Here is a 17,736-nt window from a genome sequence, read left to right as displayed (position 1 = left end):
AGCATGGGGCACACGCTACCTTCCCTTTCTCCACCCTGTAAAACGTGTTAGCAGACACTGCATTATTTAGTTCACATGGTGTACATTCAAGCTTTGGCTCTGCATTTTCTGAGTGCTTAGCATGGACCAGGCGCTGCGAGGTTCTTTCTTCTCTTACCTGTTATCAGCTGAGTTAGCACTTTAGTCTGGTCATTGAGAATGTTCACTGTCACGTTTCTGGCTGATTTGAAGTACAGGGCATTACCCTGTAATAAGAAAAGAGGAGAAATGCATGAAAATGACAGCAGCTTTCTAAACAAAACACTATCATCTCAACTCCTGAAAAAGCTGCACTGATTTTAGCCAAGTTCTAATTGATGTCTTTATTTAAAAACATCAAGTGTTTAATGATCCCCACGTGTGATAATTCATTGGCATTCATCCAAAATGAATTCCCTCTAAAGAAATACACAGATATACACTCAACATAGATTCCCCCCCCCACTCCCCCCCACACACATGGTTGAGTCCGACAAGTGGGCTACATAGAGCCCCCCTTTGGTGTTAGTTAGCGTTGGCACATGGGATGGTAAAGAATGACTGATAACGTCCAACTCTCATCTTTCCTAGTTTATAATTTGTCCAAAGGAACCATGCAGAGTCCTTAATAGAGACCAGAAAGCTTGTGTAAAATAGCCAATATCTGCCCTGCTGATGTCCACCATCTGTGAGAATCCACAAAGACTAAGGTTGCTCAGTGGAGATTTTTGCCACCCAGATGCACAAAACCCAGAGACCTGTTTCCTTCCTTCTCTTGTTTCCAAGTTTCTTTTCCTTCAGGCATTCTGTGCTTTCCCCCAATTCCCTCCTTTATCAAAAAGATCAGCCAACTCCTCTTTACACCATCGTAGACATTGCTGAGGATGACTCAGAACAGGGGCTGGCAGACTTTTTCTGCACAGGGTCTGATGGTAAACAGTTTAGGCTTTGTGGGATGTACAGTCTCTGTGGTAACTACTCAACTGCTAACTGTTGTTTTGCTGCAAAACAGCCACAGAAACATCTTGCCAGACAAATGGGTATGGCTGCATTCCCATAAAATTTTATTCATCAACAATGACATCTGAATTTCATATAATTTAAAATTTCAAATTTATGTGATCTTACTGTGTCATAAAGTATTTTTCTTCTTTTTCCTCACCAATCATTGAAAAATGTAAAAATTAGATTGCCAGAGGGAAAGGGAGGTAGGGGGAGGTAGGAGAGGGTTAAAGAGGGATAAATGATGCGGAAAGGAGACTTGGCTTGTGGTGGTTATCATACAATACAATGTACAGATGATGTATTATAGAATTGTACCCCTGAAACCTATATAATTGTATTTTTACTATTTCTTTAATCCTCACCCGATAATATGTTTATAATTTTTAGAGAGAGGAAGGGAGACAGAGAAACATCAATGTGAGAAAGAAACATTGATAGCTTGCCTCTTGTATGTTCCCTGACCGGGAATCAAACCTGCAACCTAGATATGTGCCCTGACCTGGAATGGAACCAGCAATCCTTTGGCGTACGGTATGATGCTCCAACCAACTAAGACACCTGGCCAAGGCAGTATATAATTTTATTGACCAATGTCACCCCAATGAATTCAATTAAAGAAAGAAAAAATATATAAAAATTATTCCATATGAGAATGGGCAGAGGGTTGGATTTAGCCCACACACCATAGTTTGCCTCTGGCTTAGTGTGCTCCCTAGCCTGGAGTAAATTAAAGCCCTAACTAAAGGATGAATCCCTGACAGAACATGTCAGTAATCAGATAGCTGTTATTAGAAAAAAGAATGTGGGTATTCTTGTCTTTCTAAACCTTTGTTACCACATGGCAAACATGTGCCTGAAATTCAACAATCCCAGTATCCACTGAGTCCCAGACTTAGAAAGAAAAATCACTGTCCTAAGAGTTGGGAGGAAACTGAAGACAGGCAAGACTTGGTCTTTACTTTTAAAGTCAATGAGATGGGCACCCATATGACACCAGGCAGAGAACAGTAGGGTGATTAGGGAGCTACAAACAAAGTGTGGGGGAACTTTCCTGAAGAGTAAGATTATTTGTGAAGCTGTGGAGTGGGAAGCAAAGGAGATGATAATGTTTGAGCTGAGCTTTGAAAAGAACACAGATATGGTTTTATGAAAATGAAATGCAAAAAGGAGGTCATGGAGGTAGGAAGGATGTGCGCTGATTGTCTGGTGTCTTTTCCTTCTGAAACTGGTGGGTGTAGGACCGTATCAGTGAGCCCAGCCTACTGCCTGCATAAGGCAGGGCTATCCTGACAGGCAGCCCACACCCAGGCCTGAGGTGTTTCCACAGGTGAATGAGGGGATGAGGTAGCCAATGCCAAGGCAGTTTTCCATAGACAAATAGTCTAGAGTTAAGGTCTCTCTCAGCCAAGATCAACTGATAAAATGGGTAACCCATGTCCGTGACCCACTCAGGCCCCGAATAACCAGTAGCCTTGTGTAAGAGCTGTTGTCCTAGTGTTGGGGGACAGATGATGACCTCTGCCACATCAGGGCCACCACAGATTCACCATAATCTCCCACAATGCCTTCAAATTCACATTTTGCCAGATGAAAAGCTTTGTTTTGTTTTTTTAAATTAGATCAGAGTAGAAGAAATACATTAAATCTAATATTGACATAGGTTTTCTTCTGTCCATTAGAAAACAACAATCAGCCAGAAATAGTTCCTTTGGCATTGCTTCTGCAGTGCTTAGTGATTGTACTTACAACTTAAAAACAATGTAAGAAATGTGAGAATTCAGAGCTTGGAACCTGAACAGGAGGTTATATGTGTCAAAAAATTCTGTTTGTTTTTTTGTTTGTTTTTTTTTTTTTGTTATGGGGTGAGGCCACAACATTAGTAACAAAGAAACAGAATTTCTGGAGGATGAGGCCCAGAAATCAGGATTTTAAAAAGATTCCCAGGTGATTCTAATGTGCAGCCAAGGTTGAGAACCACTGTAGATTCAGCAACATGATGCCACAGAGAGAAGAGCAACCTGGAATCAGAGGACTGGATGGACAGCATCACCATGACCAGTGTGGAGCCTTGAGAAAATGACTTACTGTTTTGGGGCTTATTCTATGCATTCTCCACCATCAACAAACTCATGGCCCACACAACTGAGCACTCACTCTGTGCCATGTGAGCAGGAGAAACCTGGAATCAGCTCATCCCACTTCTAATCTCCTCCATTTCCTAGTTGGGTGACTTTGGGCATGTAACTTAATTGTACCCAGCCCCAATTTGTTGTGGCCCTAATCATGCTTCTATGCGATCTATGGATTTATCAACTTTAGACATTATCCCACTGAATTTCAGCAATGGTATGGATTCTTCCTTACAACTTCAGCTAAATCAATATTCAGAACCAACATTATTATGATTGTGTGACATCCTTTTCCTTTCTTGCACATGTTTCTTTTCCTGAAGTGAATAAATGTTAAGCATTTTGTATACACTAAGTACCTAGAACATGTTATATACTATCCTAGGCCCTGTAGAATGGAAAAGATATGACCTTTATCTTTGAGAAGCTCCTTGCCCAGGGGGAAACTAAGTCAATGCAAAGTTACCATAACAACAACATGATATCACTTCAATTGATATCTATGCTTTCCTGGTATGAACGGTACATACTTCAATATTTGTCCTTGATGGCAGCTATATCACCACAGTCTGTTCTGAAAATCCTAGATGGTGGTCTATTTGCCTTGCCCTCTGAGGAGCTAGCCACCTGATCTGGGAATTGAGATAGATGGAGAAAACCACAAGATAGCGCATAAACAACTTCTACACTCAGGGAAGGCTTTCAACTCTCAGTGCAAAGGAAGTTCAGAGAAGAAAGAGATCAATGTGATGAGAATCCTGAGGGTCTTCCCAGAGGAGAGATTGGCTGGCTTTCGTCTTTTCAGGGTGGTTCACAATAGCATAGTTTCCATCTAATGTTAACTTGGATAACAAGGGAGGCTGAGGCTGGCTTTGTGGAGTGAAGGTTCAAAGTGTAAGCTGTGGAGCCACACAGCTCTGGGCTGGAATCACAACTCCATGTTTAACTAACTGTGTGGCTGTGTGTAAATCATGTACATTCTTTGAGCCTCAGTTTCTACATTTATGAAATGAAGTTCAAGGTTACCTAATGGTGTTGACATGAGAACAAAGAAAGACAATGTATGTCAAGTGCCAAGCACAGGGGTGACCAAAATATTTTATAAACTATAGCAAAGGAACAAACGAAACATACATTAGGAGGGCTCTTCAGAAAGTAGCTGATTCTAGGACTGGGGCAGGAAATATAAAAGATGATCCTGTAGCATCTTTTAGTGCCAGGAAGGAAGACAGTGCTTAGAAAACAAAGAAACCGACACAAAACACCCCACAATTATGAGAGGATGTCAAAGAGACACAGGAGACAACAGAAAGAGCTCCCAATGCTGGAACAATTTGAACAGCAAAATAAATAATGTAGTATTGAATTATAACCCAAATCATAAAGTAAATATCCACGAGCTCATCCTGATATAAATTATTGAACAGATAAATAAGTGGGAGAGAATAAACACATCTCCCATGGGGAAGAATTCCTAACAATTTTCATAGTTAACTCCCCACTTCTTAAAAGTGGGCTGCACACAATAACTTCCTTTCAAAGAGTACAGTGTGGAAAGGGGGATGATAACTTCACAACAGAAAAATCTGACAAACACTGGCTCAGCCAGGTCATCAAGGTCAACATCAACAGTGATAATCATGTTAATAGTATGAACCCTTGGTACACAGAGGTGCAGAAAATGACACTTTCCCTCTGTGGGCCTCTTCTTCAAAACCCATAACCCCATCTAATAATGAGAAAAAAATCAAACAAGTCTCAATGGAGGGTCCTTTGTAAAATACCCGACCAGTACTCCTCGAAGTTGGTAAGGTCATCAAATCAAGGAAAATCTGAGAAACTGTCACCATCAAAAAGAACCTTAACAAACATGACAATTCAATATAATGTAGCAGCCTGGATGAGATCCTTGGACACAAAAAGGATGTTAGGGCCCTGGCCAGTGTTGCTCAGCTGAGTGGAGTGTTGCCCCATAAATCAAAAGGTGGTAGGTTCAATTCCTGGTCAGGGCACATACCAAAGTTTTAGGTTGGATCCTAAGTCAGGGTGAGTATGGGAGGCAACCAATCAATGTTTCTCTCTCACATCGATGTTTCTCTCTCTTCTCTCACTCTCCCTTCCTCTCTCTCTGAAATCAATAAAAAAATATGAATATATCCTCTGGTGAAGATTTTTTTTTAAAAGCACGTTAGGTAAAAACTAATAAAATCTGAATAAAGAATGGACTTCATTACTAATAATGCATCAATTGGTTCACTAAAATTGTGACAAAAAAAGCATGGTACCATACTAATGTTAGATATTAATAATAGGGGAGACGGGGTGCGAGGTTTTTAAGAACACTATGCACTGTCTTTACAACTTTTCTGTACACATATATAAAACTATTATAAAATAAAAAATTTTGCGGGGGGAGAGCTATATTAGGATGTCAAATTCTAAGATGTAGAACTCCAGAAAGAGACTTCAGAAAGACACCCTTCTCTGAGTAGTCAGGAAGCTTACTACATCATCGGCATGTGATTTCCCATTGGGGTTGATCATGTTATGAGAAAATTTTCCCTTAAACAAATTTATTTCCATGGGAGTTTGTCTTTAGGAATACTAAAATAAACAACAGCATATGGGCCTCTCTGCCCAGGGCTCTCTATACACTGTCATTTTCCCCTAATCAGCTTACAGAAAACAGGGTGATCAGAAGTTACCAGCTTCTCTGCAGTAAGTATCATAATGTATTGGCTACAGTGATCACTGTTCACTAACTAATACTAACTCTTGATATAACCAGGAAAAAAATTACACAAACTTAGATTTGTCATTAAAATCATCCCGAAAGGTAGTTTGTATGTTTATTTTCAGCAAGCATCAACTGTGTCTATTATTATCATTTCGAATAGGATGCTTTTGTCTTTAAACGGACTCTTTCAAAAGCATGACAACGGCCCCCACCTCCTCACCCCTTGCTTGGACCTCCTGCCTCAGGTAACCATGTGCAACCGAAAGGCGGTGATCAAAAATGCCGATATGTCGGAGGAGATGCAACAGGACTCCGTGGAATGTGCTACTCAGGTGTTGGAGAAATATAACATAGAAAAGACATTGCAGCCCATATTAAGAAGGAGTTTGACAAGAAGTACAACCCCACCTGGCAATGCATCGTGGGGAGGAACTTCGGTAGTTACGTGACACATGAAACCAAACACTTCATCTACTTCTGTCTGGGCCAGGTGGCCATTCTTCTGTTCAAATCGGGTTAAAAGCATGGACTGTACTACACACCCAGTGATCCATCCAAAAATAAGGATTGCAGCCTAAATTCCAAATACCAGAGACTGAAATCTTCAGCCTTGCCTAAAGGAACACCTTGATCTTGAACCTTTATTGTGTTGTTTTGTACAGGGTATTCACTGTACTCATTTGTTGTGGTTATAAAACAATTAGCAAAGAAAAAAAAAGCATGACAACAATACTAGGATGATCATTTCTCTTTTACTTTGGAGTATTTTTATATAATGATGCTTGGGTGGATTCCTATTCTTTGAAAAAGTTTTCCAGTTGAGAATAATAAAGCTACACTGTGAAGCACTCAGAATAAGCTGGGAACGGGTCCAGGTTTTCCATCGTAGCATTCCGGCTCAGTTACTCTCTGCACTGTGCCCAAATTTGGGTACATTTAGGTCTCCCTCAATACTGAACCAAGTTGAACTGCTCTGTTTAATGATTCTTTAAGAGTTGTCATGTTAGCGTGACACTGGAGGGGGACTGTCAGCTTTGCTAGTTCCTGGCACCTTCTTGGCACCCACTAGGCTGTCAATAAATATTTGCTGAATAACTGAATGCTCAGATCACATTAAAAGTCACCAGACAGAGTTGTCCAGAGAAGAAGTAATTAAATGAAGGTTGACGTCGCTGTCAAAGAGAGCTTTCAAAAGGCAAACCTTTAAGGATGGCTGCTGTGAAGATCTAAATATAGAAAGCCGAGTGTGGCGGGAGGAGTACATAATCCACAAATATTTGTTTACCACAAATGGAGTGCGAGGAACTGTGGGGGATGCAAATGAGAGTTGAGATGTTGAGCCTGTAGATGACAAGGAGAAGCAGGGGCACAAACCATTACCCCAAATTCTTCCTGACATGATTACATTATGCCTGGAATCTTCCCTGGGCTTGTAGCACCCATCTGGCATGTGGCATGGAGTATGTCCTCTTTCAACAACCTCTTATCAGTTCATTCCATTAACACCTTCAAGGTAACTTCTAGGCCAGTGATGGCGAACCTTTTGAGCGCGGCGTGTCAGCATTTTGAAAAACCCTAACTTAACTCTGGTGCCGTGTCACATAGAGAAATTTTTTGATATTTGCAGCCATAGTAAAACAAAGAATTATATTTTTGATATTTATTTTATATATTTAAATGCCATTTAACAAAGAAAAATCAACCAAAAGAATGAGTTTGCGTGTCAGAGGTTCATCATCACTGTTCTAGGCAGAAAGCAGTGGGCCAAGCCCCAAGCAGGTGGCCTCTGCTCCCCTAGAGCCTGCAGCCTAGCTGATGACCTTACCGACTTTGAGGAGTAACCGGTCGGGTAGCTTACAAAAGGACCCTCAGTTAAGACTTGCGTTTCTATCTTCTCATTATTAGATGGGGTTATGTGATCGAGACTAAATTGAGTTCCGTCAAGGATTACATAATTGCAATGAGTGCAATGAATGCCAAGTCAGGTGAAACAAGAGCACATACAGGGAAACCTACCGTACTGAGGGACATCAGGGAAGGCCTTTCCAAGGGAGAGACATTTGTGCTGCAATCACAGGGATGAGTGGGAATTAGCTGAACAAAGAACTTTTCAGACAGAGCGAAAGACACTGTACTGGCCCTGAGGGGGGAGGGAGCTTGGTATATTTCAGGGACGCAGAGAGAGGCCAGTGTGGTTGGAGCATGGCTGCATGAGGATTGGGAAGTGGGAGTGAAACCAGAGCCATTTAAAAACAGGTAAAACAAGCCATGTAGGTAACTTTCAAAAGTGAACATTGGAATATCTGTAGTTTGGCAGACATTGATTAGCTTTTTAAAACTGAGTCTATGCAGATTTTATTTTAAAATAAAGTCTGAATAAAACACCCCCAAAATACTTATTTGATTCGTGTACTTTGGTCAATGGGCATGTGTGGGACCGTAATGATGGACAACAGGTCTATGATATGAGTTGAAAGGGAATAATCCGAGTCTGGCAGGTTTTTTTCACTAATTATTGAAATTGAAATGACTTTCAATTATAATTAATTTTATACACTCTTTGAAGAACTATCAAATTGCATTTCCTTAGGTTAATATTTGAACAAATCTATTACTTATTGTGGAAAGTAAAATTTTCACAAAACCTAAATGCAACCCTAAACGTGAACTGCTGTGCAAACAAGATGGTTAGCATAATTTCGGACAAGTGCAACATAACAAATGAGATAAAAATGTACAGTGGGAAGCACTCCGCATTTATGATTGTACGGAAGAAAAGTCAACAGACATTTCAATTCTGTAAACTGAGAGCCTGTCCTGCTCATATGGACAAACCAATGGCGGAGTCTCTGAACCAAGCATCTCAAACTCACGGCTGGTGGGCCGCATGCCTTCAGATCTCTCACTTTATGGTCTAGCTAGCAGCATGAACGAGGCTTTCTATTTTTAAGTTTCTACTTGATTATAAAATCATGCCATTTCTAAAATTCAAACAGTTAAGTCAATGTGGTATAAGATTCTTCAAATGTGTTTTGATTCATCAACAGGATGAATGGATAGATAAAATGTGGTATATATACCTACAGTGAAATATTATTCCACCTGAAAAAGGAAGTGAATTCTGACACATGCTGCCAAATGGATGAGCCTTGAGGATATTATGTTAAATGCAATAAGCCAGTCACAAAAGGACAAATACTAAGAGTTTCCACTTAGATGAGGTTCCTAAGAGAAGTCAAATGCACAGACAGAAAGTAGAACGGTGGCTGCCAGGGACTGAGGGGAAGAGGGATGGGGAGTTAGTGTTTCATGGGTACAGTTTCAGTTTTGCAAAATGAAAAGACTTTGAAGATGGATGGTGGTTGCACAACAATGTGAGTGCGCTGAATGCCACTGAACTGTACACTTAAAAATGGTTTATGTGTATTTTACCACAATTAAATTGTTTTCAATGCATGGCGACCTTTAGAGAGCACGAAAAAGGTGTTTTTATGTAACTCCTTGCTCCTTGCTTTTCCGTACTTTTCAGTAAATCAATTCTCCAGCCAACCAACACACCAGCATCGTAAAGGACGAATTCTCCTACCATTAAGCATCACACTCAACTTCCTCATTCTTGGATAATAATTCCAGACAGAAAAGATACTGAATGTGGCAAATCTCTCTCTGATTTAGCCTGAAACACTTAAGGGAGTGAGGCGAGAACAGTCTTCACACTGCACAGACCACCCTCATGGCGTAGCTCCTGGTCAGAGGGGCTGAGCTCGCCTCTCAGCTCCTCCACTCAGAGAAGTGAGTCCTGGGTATGTGGTTTGATCTCTTTATCGCTCAGATTCATTATCTGCAGAAAGTGTTAATAATTAAACTGACCTCGTAGGGAATGGGCACTTTGCACAGTGTCCCTTTCAGAGTAAATGGTAATAATTGTCTATAATCACCATCTCCCTCTTGTTAATAACTCTCTTAGTTAATTAGCGGAATATTGTTATTACAATTCAAGAAATGAAGGGGGAGGGAAAAGAGGGACCTTTTGCATTATATTCAGGATCTGATCCTTCTGAGACCCCCTGGCTCAGACCGCTCTCACCTATCACCTGGATTTCTGAACAACCTCTGTCTGCTCTCCTTGTTTTTATCCTTGCCTTCCTCTCCTCACTCCTTGCACCACTATCATCCTAAAATAGCAACCTGAGTGGTTCTTTTGGAAATATTAAGTCAGATAACATTCTTTCTTTGATCAAAATCTTTCAATGTCTCCGCCCTTTTCCTCAAAGTAAAAGTGAAAACCATTACAATGGCCTGCAAGGGACTACAATGGTTTGGTCCCTATTCCCTGTCTTAGCTCATCTACACCTGCTGTCCCTCTGGTTACTCTGCTTCAGCCATACTGGCCTCCTTGTTGGTCCTCAACATGACAAGCATGGTCCTGCCTCAGGAACTCTGCACTTCAGCCAGGAACCCTCTTCCAATATATAATCTCATGGCTACTTTCCTCATCTCCCTCATGTCATTGCTCAAATGGCAACTTCTACAGAGGCCTACCTTGACCCCCCTACTTAATTCTACAACCTGATTATTTCTACCTTCAGGGAAACAGATGGCACTGACCCTTATCCAACAGGAACAGCTCTGATCTGTGTTTCTAACTCATCAAAACTAAGTCGCCCACGTCTGAAAAGTCAGAAAAAACTTTCCCAAGAGTTTCACTGCTTTGTTCATTGGACTAACATGAGGCTGGAGAAATTTCTGCCAGTCTCTTGCTACCGAGTGTTGGTTAATTCCTTTCAAATGAAGAACCATTCTTTATGTGTAACATGTACTAAGGCAGGGATAAATGTTTCTATCACCAGCTGAAAAAAAAAGGGCCTGAAAGAATCCCAGAAGAATCTCCAGAAGCCAGCAGCTATCTACTGTGACTTCATATTTGTAGCGGGGAGAACAGAGGGCCAGAGCTGGCAAATGACTTCCACAAGAACCACAACGTAGAAGAATCAAATCTTGTCAACACGAGCTCTGTACTCCGTATGCAGGTGGGAGTAATAGAATGGCATGTCTCTGCACATTTTCTTCAATTCAGTCTTCTCCTTCATTAAGACTGGCCTTCCCTGCATGGGTGTTTCTCTCCCCCACTCCCCTGGAGTAAATTCTAATTAATGAGATTGTTACTGAAACTCAATGGCTAATAAATAATGGCAACGGCAGCAATTATTACACTACGTGCCAGAGTAAGAACTTTACATGCATTGGACCATTTCAACCTAATAACAGTCTCATTAATTATAAACATTTTTATCCCTCATCATTTCTTCAGTTGGGAAAACTAACGATCAAGGATGTAAACGGACTCGTCTGAGTTCACCCAGAGAACCACAGGCAGAAGACAGACTTGAGCTGGTCAGGAGTTTGTCTATTGCCAAAGCCAACGTTCATAATCACTTTAATACATCATGCTGTTTGTAACTAAATTCTCTTCAGTTCATTTCATTTGTCTGAAACATAGAGGATGGGGGAAAATACAAAGTAATATCTCAAACTCTGACAATTTTCCAGTATTAACTTACTAATGGGTTGTAAATTCCTTCCACATCTGAATTTTAAGCTTTCTTTTTCTATTATAAAGTCTTCCAGTTTTATGGATTCCATGAGCCTCCTTCTTTGTGGCATGAATACAACCCACACTTGAATTAATGCAGCACCATGCGGAAACTCATGCCAGTGCTTAGCAGCACTTCTGGGTGTAACCCACGTAACTTTTGAGAAACTGAAGGACTTCTGTCCCAAGTTTCCCTCTTGAACTGGCTGAAGCAACACTATTTAAATTTATTTACATTCCAATGAGAAGAAAGGCTTTTCCCTTCCAAAGGGCTTTTGCTACTGCTCTGAGGCTGAGAAACTGGGGGAGAAAACAGTTCTGGTGGAAGGAAGAAAAATTACATTTCAGCATGTTTGCTTCTATTAAGAGATGTAAAAGGAAACTGTTACATCTGGCTCCATTTCCTTGCCAAATTCTTTAATTGTTTTGTAATTTGAGGAAAAAACCAAAGGTGATGAAAGAAAACTGATAGAAATAACTAACCATAAGTAAAACAAGCCCAAAATAGAATCCTAACTCCATTATCATGGCAATGCATATTTATATTTCTAACCTCTGACCCCTGTTACCACTGAAGGCTTTTTATGTAAACTTCTGATATTGAGGGGAAAATATAAAGAGATCCTTAATTTTTACTCCCTAGAGCCGATAAATGCCATTAGGCAGAAACTGACACAACGTTATAATAATGCAGAGTTCATGATGGAAAACCTCCTGGTTTGGGAGATTCGGGGCATACTTTGAAAATACAAATGTTTCTAGGGCTTGAAGCTAAAACCAAGACCAACCCTCATCTTCCTTCCACTAAAAAGAGGCCCCCCACCTTAACACATTCCTACTCTGGATAAGTCAACAACAAATCTAGCTGGCCTCTTTTACCCCCATTTCAAAGCTAATGCATATTGAGTTCTACTATATACCAGGCATAATATAATATAATCCTATATAATAAGAGAGATAAGATCATGAATCAGCAGGAGGGTGGGCCAGCGAGGTACAAGGGGGCTGCAGAGAGCTACAGGAGGGGGCAGGGCAGCAAGCTATGAGGGGGGGAAAGGGGCAGGGGGCGGGGAGAGCTACAGGAGGGTGGCAGCGACCTACTGGCTATAAGCAGGTGGCAGAGAGCTACAGGACAGGGCAGGGCAGCAAGCAAGCAGGAGGCGGAGAGTTACAGGCGAGGACAGGGCAACAAGCTATTGAGGGCGGGGGGGGGAAGGGGGACGGGGGAACTACAGGAGGGCAGGGCAGCAAGCTATGAAGGGGATAAGGGGGGAGGGGGAGGGGAGAGCTATAGGAGGGCAGCAGCGATCTACTGGCGCATGGATTCGTGCACAGGGCTACTGGTATAATATAATATAATATAATATAATATAATATAATATAATATAATAAATATAATCTATACTAATAAAAGGGTAATATGCTAATTAGACTGGATATCTTCCAGACGTCCTTCCGGACAAAGACACAGTGGCAGGGGCCAAGACAGAGGCAGTTAAGGGTGATCAGGCTGGCAGGGGGGAGCAGTTAGGGGGCGATTAGGCTGGCATGGGAGGGCAGTTAGGGGTGATCAGGTCAGCAGGCAGAGGCGGTTAGGGGCAATCTGGCCAGCAGAGGAGTAGTTAGGGGCATCAAGCCGGCAGGCAGAGGTGGTTAGGGGTGATCAGGCAGGCAGGCGAGCAGTTAGGAGCCAGCAGTCCTGGATTGTGAGAGGGATGTCTGACTGCTGCAGGGATCAAGCCTAAACCGGCAGCCGGACATTTCCTGAGGGGTTCTAGATTGGAGAGGGTGCAGGCTGGGCTCAGGGACCACCCCCCTCCCGTGCACGAATTTCATGCACCAGTCCTCTAGTTATTTTATATTATCTCATTTAATCCTACAACCATCTGATAAAGTTGATAATCTGACCATTCACTGAGAGGGAGAAGGGGCTCTCCTGAAGTCATCTAGCAGGTGATGGTCGAATTGGATTCAAACTATATCTTTCAGATCCCAGAATAGAAGCTCCTAGCCCTGCTCTTTGTATAACACATGGCACTGGCAATTCATCCATCAAATGCCTACTTCCAGAGTATCCCACTGAAGTCCCATGACTGTGGAACTGTTTCTCAGGTCAGAAACCTGAGTGGGGTGTTTTTTTAGGACCATCTGCAAGTGCAGACAGAAGCAGTGTCTCCAGGTACAGTGAGGATCCCGAGGTTTCTCTGCCCACAACACTGGACTCCTTGACTCACATTTGAAAGCCCTTAGATATAACATCATTTCATTCACATGGGGTTTTGTTCTCTCCTCATAAAAATGTACCTCAGGAAGAGCATTAATCCTCAGTGATTATCAATCTCTGACCTCACTTTCCGACTGAGCTCTACACAACCTTTCCTAGGTGGCACAGTTAGGCTCAGTGTACTAGATAATGAAAAAGTACTTAAAGATCATAATGACATCTGGTCCCTCTTTCTATCCCCACTGGTTGGTACAGTGTCCGACTCAGAATAGGAGTCAAAATTGGTTGTTTGTCTGAAGGATATCCTCATGCATACTTGCAAGTAGGAAGTCAGAAGTGTGACGAAACTTAGAGTGAAAAGATAGGGAGTTGAGGTCTGGCAGGCATGGCTCGGTGGTTGAGCATTGACCTACGAACAGGAGGTCATGGTTCAATTCCTGGCTATATGCCAGGGTTGTGGATTCAATCCCCAGTGTGGGGCATGCAGGAGGCAGTCAATCAATGATTCTCGTCATTGATGTTTCTATCTCTCTCTCCTTCAACCTCCCTCACTGAAATCAATATATATATGGTATATATATATATATGATAGGGAGTTGACTTTGGATTAAAGTAATAATGAGAGTCACCAGTATCAGTAATGGTCACCATGTGTTGAATAATTAGTATGTTTCAGGTGTGGTGCTAACACTTCCCATGAATGATATATTTTGTCCTTCACAAGGATGTACGAGGGAGAGAATATTGCCGTCTCCATCTTACAGGTGAGGAAGCTGAAGTGAGAGAAGTAACTTAGCCAAAGGCTTGGAACTTATGAGTGGTGGAGATGGAGTTTCATGTCAAGAAATTCAAGTCCAGAGACCGCACATTTACCCACTATCTCAAACTGCCTTTAAAAGAGAGTTAAATAAGATGCTCTTTGTTATTTATTTATAACTCAGTCAGCCATGTATTCATTCATTCAAAATTTTTGAGTGCATTCTTTGCTCAAGGTAATAATATTAGGTATCAGGAATATAAATAAGGCAAAGTCCTTCCCCAAGAATAATAGTTTCCCTTTTGGATAGGTAACTATCTAAGCCAGGACATAATATGAGAATTTATTAGAGGAAGTAGTAGACACAAACATTACTTATTTTAAATACCAAGTCATTGCAGATAATTAGATATATGTAGTAATTGAAACCTACCCACAATATTAGAGAAGGACATGAAAAGAACATTATGTCTAGCCTGATGGAAAGCATAGGGAAATGTCATGGAAGGCTTCCTACAGGTGGAGAAACTTAGCTGTTAGCTTTCAGTTTCAAATCTAAAATGACTTGAGCCTCACCTGCAGGTCATACAGATCTAGTGACAATACAAAATCTGAAAATTTTCTAACGCAACAGTAGGAAAACTTGGTCTGTAAATAGTCACATAGTAAGCATTTTAGGCTCTGCCAGCCATACAGTCTCTGTCTCAACTATTTACTCCTGCTAGATCCTGAAAGCAGGCATAGATAACACATAAATGAATGGACATAGCTATGTGCCAATACAACTTTATTTATTAAAAGAGGCCATGGGCTGGATTTGGCCCATGGTCTGAAGTTTGCTGACTCCTGTCCTAATTTAAAAAACTGGAACCCACAATAGCTGTGTTAGTTTTAACTTCCCTCGAATTCAGAAATACCCACATGCCCAGCAGTTCTTATTAGTGCAAAACTCCTGATAAATCAATCAACTTCTGATCCCCGCATGCAACTTGCTTAATTATCACTAACACCTCCCATCTTTATCAGGGGGAAAACATTCTGCGAACAACAGATGGTGTTGCTATGGAGTCTTCAACATTCTCCTCAGCTGCAAATATAACTATGCCGGTGTAGGCTGAAAATGGCCAACTAACTGATGGCTTTAAGGGAAAATATTTAAAAGATAGAAATCTGCAGATGGGTAACTAAGAGCAATGGTTGATTTTCTCAAATAAAGAGTACCCACTAGTAAAAAAAAAAAAAAAAAAAAAAGAGAAAGAGAGAAATCAAAGGCACTCATCCCCCAGAGCCATAAAATCATTAAAACTGGGAAAGCACTAACAAATAAAAAGGAGACACTCCAAGACCACAATTTCACTCACAATGTCCTCTTAATTCTAGATCCTGTGACATTAGGTACCTAAAGAGTAGTAATTGTTATGCAGTAAATCACAGGAGTCCATATTTGTAAATATGACCCTGTGGTGTAAAATCTGTAACCACAGCAGATATTTCCTCTAAGTCTGTAACAATTCTCACATTAGGTCGGGATTTATATAGTTGTCCATAAAAAAAGAAAACATATGAGAGAAGTCTGACATATTCCTCAATAAAACCAATAATAAAATATGCATAATTTGACTTCACATTGGTTCTTACCCTACTTTTAAGCTAGCTTGAATCTGAAGGGATGATTCTTGTCTTGTTTATTTCACAAGTATTTATTTCATTAGCACACAATCCAACAAAATGGAGGAAATGTAGGGATGTAAAAATTAACTAAATAACATCACAACCCCCGAAGGGCCTAGTATTAGCTAGAGGCCACTTTAAGCGACTGCTAACCATGAATAATTTCCCTGGTGTACAGATTAGCATTGCGTATCTCTAGTTCATGGAGGGATATAGTGAAGGAAGGAAAACTGAACCACAGTAGTGAAAGAGTAGCAAGAAAGGGCAACCCCGCATCACACATTGGGATAGTGGGAGTCTGGACATCACAGGAAAAGAAAAATTCTTGAGAAGGTCCTTTCAAAGGAGAGACAGTGACAAAAGTGGTATGGAAACTTTTAGGGGACAAATAACTGTGAGTAATTTCATTTCTTAAGGTGTTTCTCTGCTCTATTAGGGAACACAATAAGATCGACAGGGATTAGTTTATGTGTGAGCATGTGTGTGCACGTGCACGTGTGCATATGTACAGGAAAGGAGTGCGGTGAGACAGGCAGATGGAAAATAAATAATCAGTATGTCTAGTAGTGTTAAGTACTAAGAAGAAAAATATAATGTTATGTGTTGGGAATGGTGACATATTCATTGGAAGGACACTCTAAAATTGTGAGAATTTGGGCAGAGATCTGAATGAAAGAAGGGACTGAGACAGCTAAAACTTCCCAGACAGCAAGAAAAGTGAGCACAAAGGCCCTGAGGTGGGGGATGCTTGTGTCATTGGAAAGGGTAGGGTTGAGGACTGATGAGTGTGGGGACAAGGCCAGAAAAGACGGGGGCAGGATCATGTTTAAGTACAAGGAACACTTATAATAGGAGTACCGGAAAGGGAAGATGGTCAACTCATGAAGGAACAAGTGGACTAAGTGAGATAGCTCTCTTAAAAAATGCCTCTGTTTATTTCATAACTATTTCCTTAAAAGGCAGGAAAACACTGAAAAGTCAAGTGTCACTTCAATGCCACAGTGAAACGGCCCTGTGCCCCAGCTCTTCAACTTCCATTTGCTAAGAAAGGGCCTTCTTTAGTCGTTAGAGGAAAAGTCCTCCAGCGGGTCCTGGTTTGAGTTTTAACTCAGAAGCACAGGGGGCCAAGAGAGGAAGCTCAAGAAGCGGGAATGTAATAATGATGTTTTATTTCAAACATCTCCTTCACAATGGAGGCCACTTGTCTGCACAAGCAAACGAATGCGATTAAGTCATAAACCTCCCTTCACTGACTCTGGGAACAGAAGTGCTTGGTGATGGACTGAGGAATCTGAGGATACATCAATGGACATGAAGTCAGCTCTCACAGGGCCACCAGTGTGTCCCAGGCTCCCACTGCACAGGCATCTACAGTGGCAGTGAGGTTGGGGATGGGAAGAGGAGCCAAGCCATCCCACAGCTTATCACCAAACCAACTAGAGTGTGAAACAATGGTCTCACATAGACACTAGCATCTCTTCCCTTTATGCTTACAGCTGAAAGCCCTCATCCTGGAATGCCGATTTCCCAGCTCTACAAAAAAACAATTATTCCCGTGTTCCTTAAAGACTGGGTCAAATCCCACTTCCTCCCCGTGGACCT

The 17,736-nt window shown here is 41.4% G+C and overlaps 1 protein-coding gene and 1 pseudogene across 3 annotated transcripts in view; one reads left to right on the top strand and one right to left on the bottom strand.

Annotated features, from left to right (window-relative positions):
- Positions 1-17,736, bottom strand: part of SGCD (sarcoglycan delta) — a gene marked incomplete at its 5' end in the record, with an annotated part of 735,784 nt that overhangs the window by 109,968 nt on the left and 608,080 nt on the right. For both annotated transcript variants that reach the window (XM_081092161.1, XM_081092162.1), the window contains one exon: positions 158-245. In XM_081092161.1, coding sequence (XP_080948287.1) covers positions 158-245 — 88 coding nt within the window. The remainder of the gene's footprint in view (positions 1-157; positions 246-17,736) is intronic.
- On the top strand, positions 6,141-6,589 carry LOC308519854 (dynein light chain 1, cytoplasmic-like; annotated as a pseudogene). Its single transcript has one exon. The product of its transcript is annotated as a dynein light chain 1, cytoplasmic-like (transcript).

The sequence above is a fragment of the Myotis nattereri genome (assembly GCF_964212035.1).
Source record: "Myotis nattereri genome assembly, chromosome: 5".
Lineage (NCBI taxonomy): Eukaryota > Metazoa > Chordata > Mammalia > Chiroptera > Vespertilionidae > Myotis > Myotis nattereri.
Note: the sequence above shows the minus strand (reverse complement) of the source record. Positions and strands in the feature narration are given on the sequence as shown.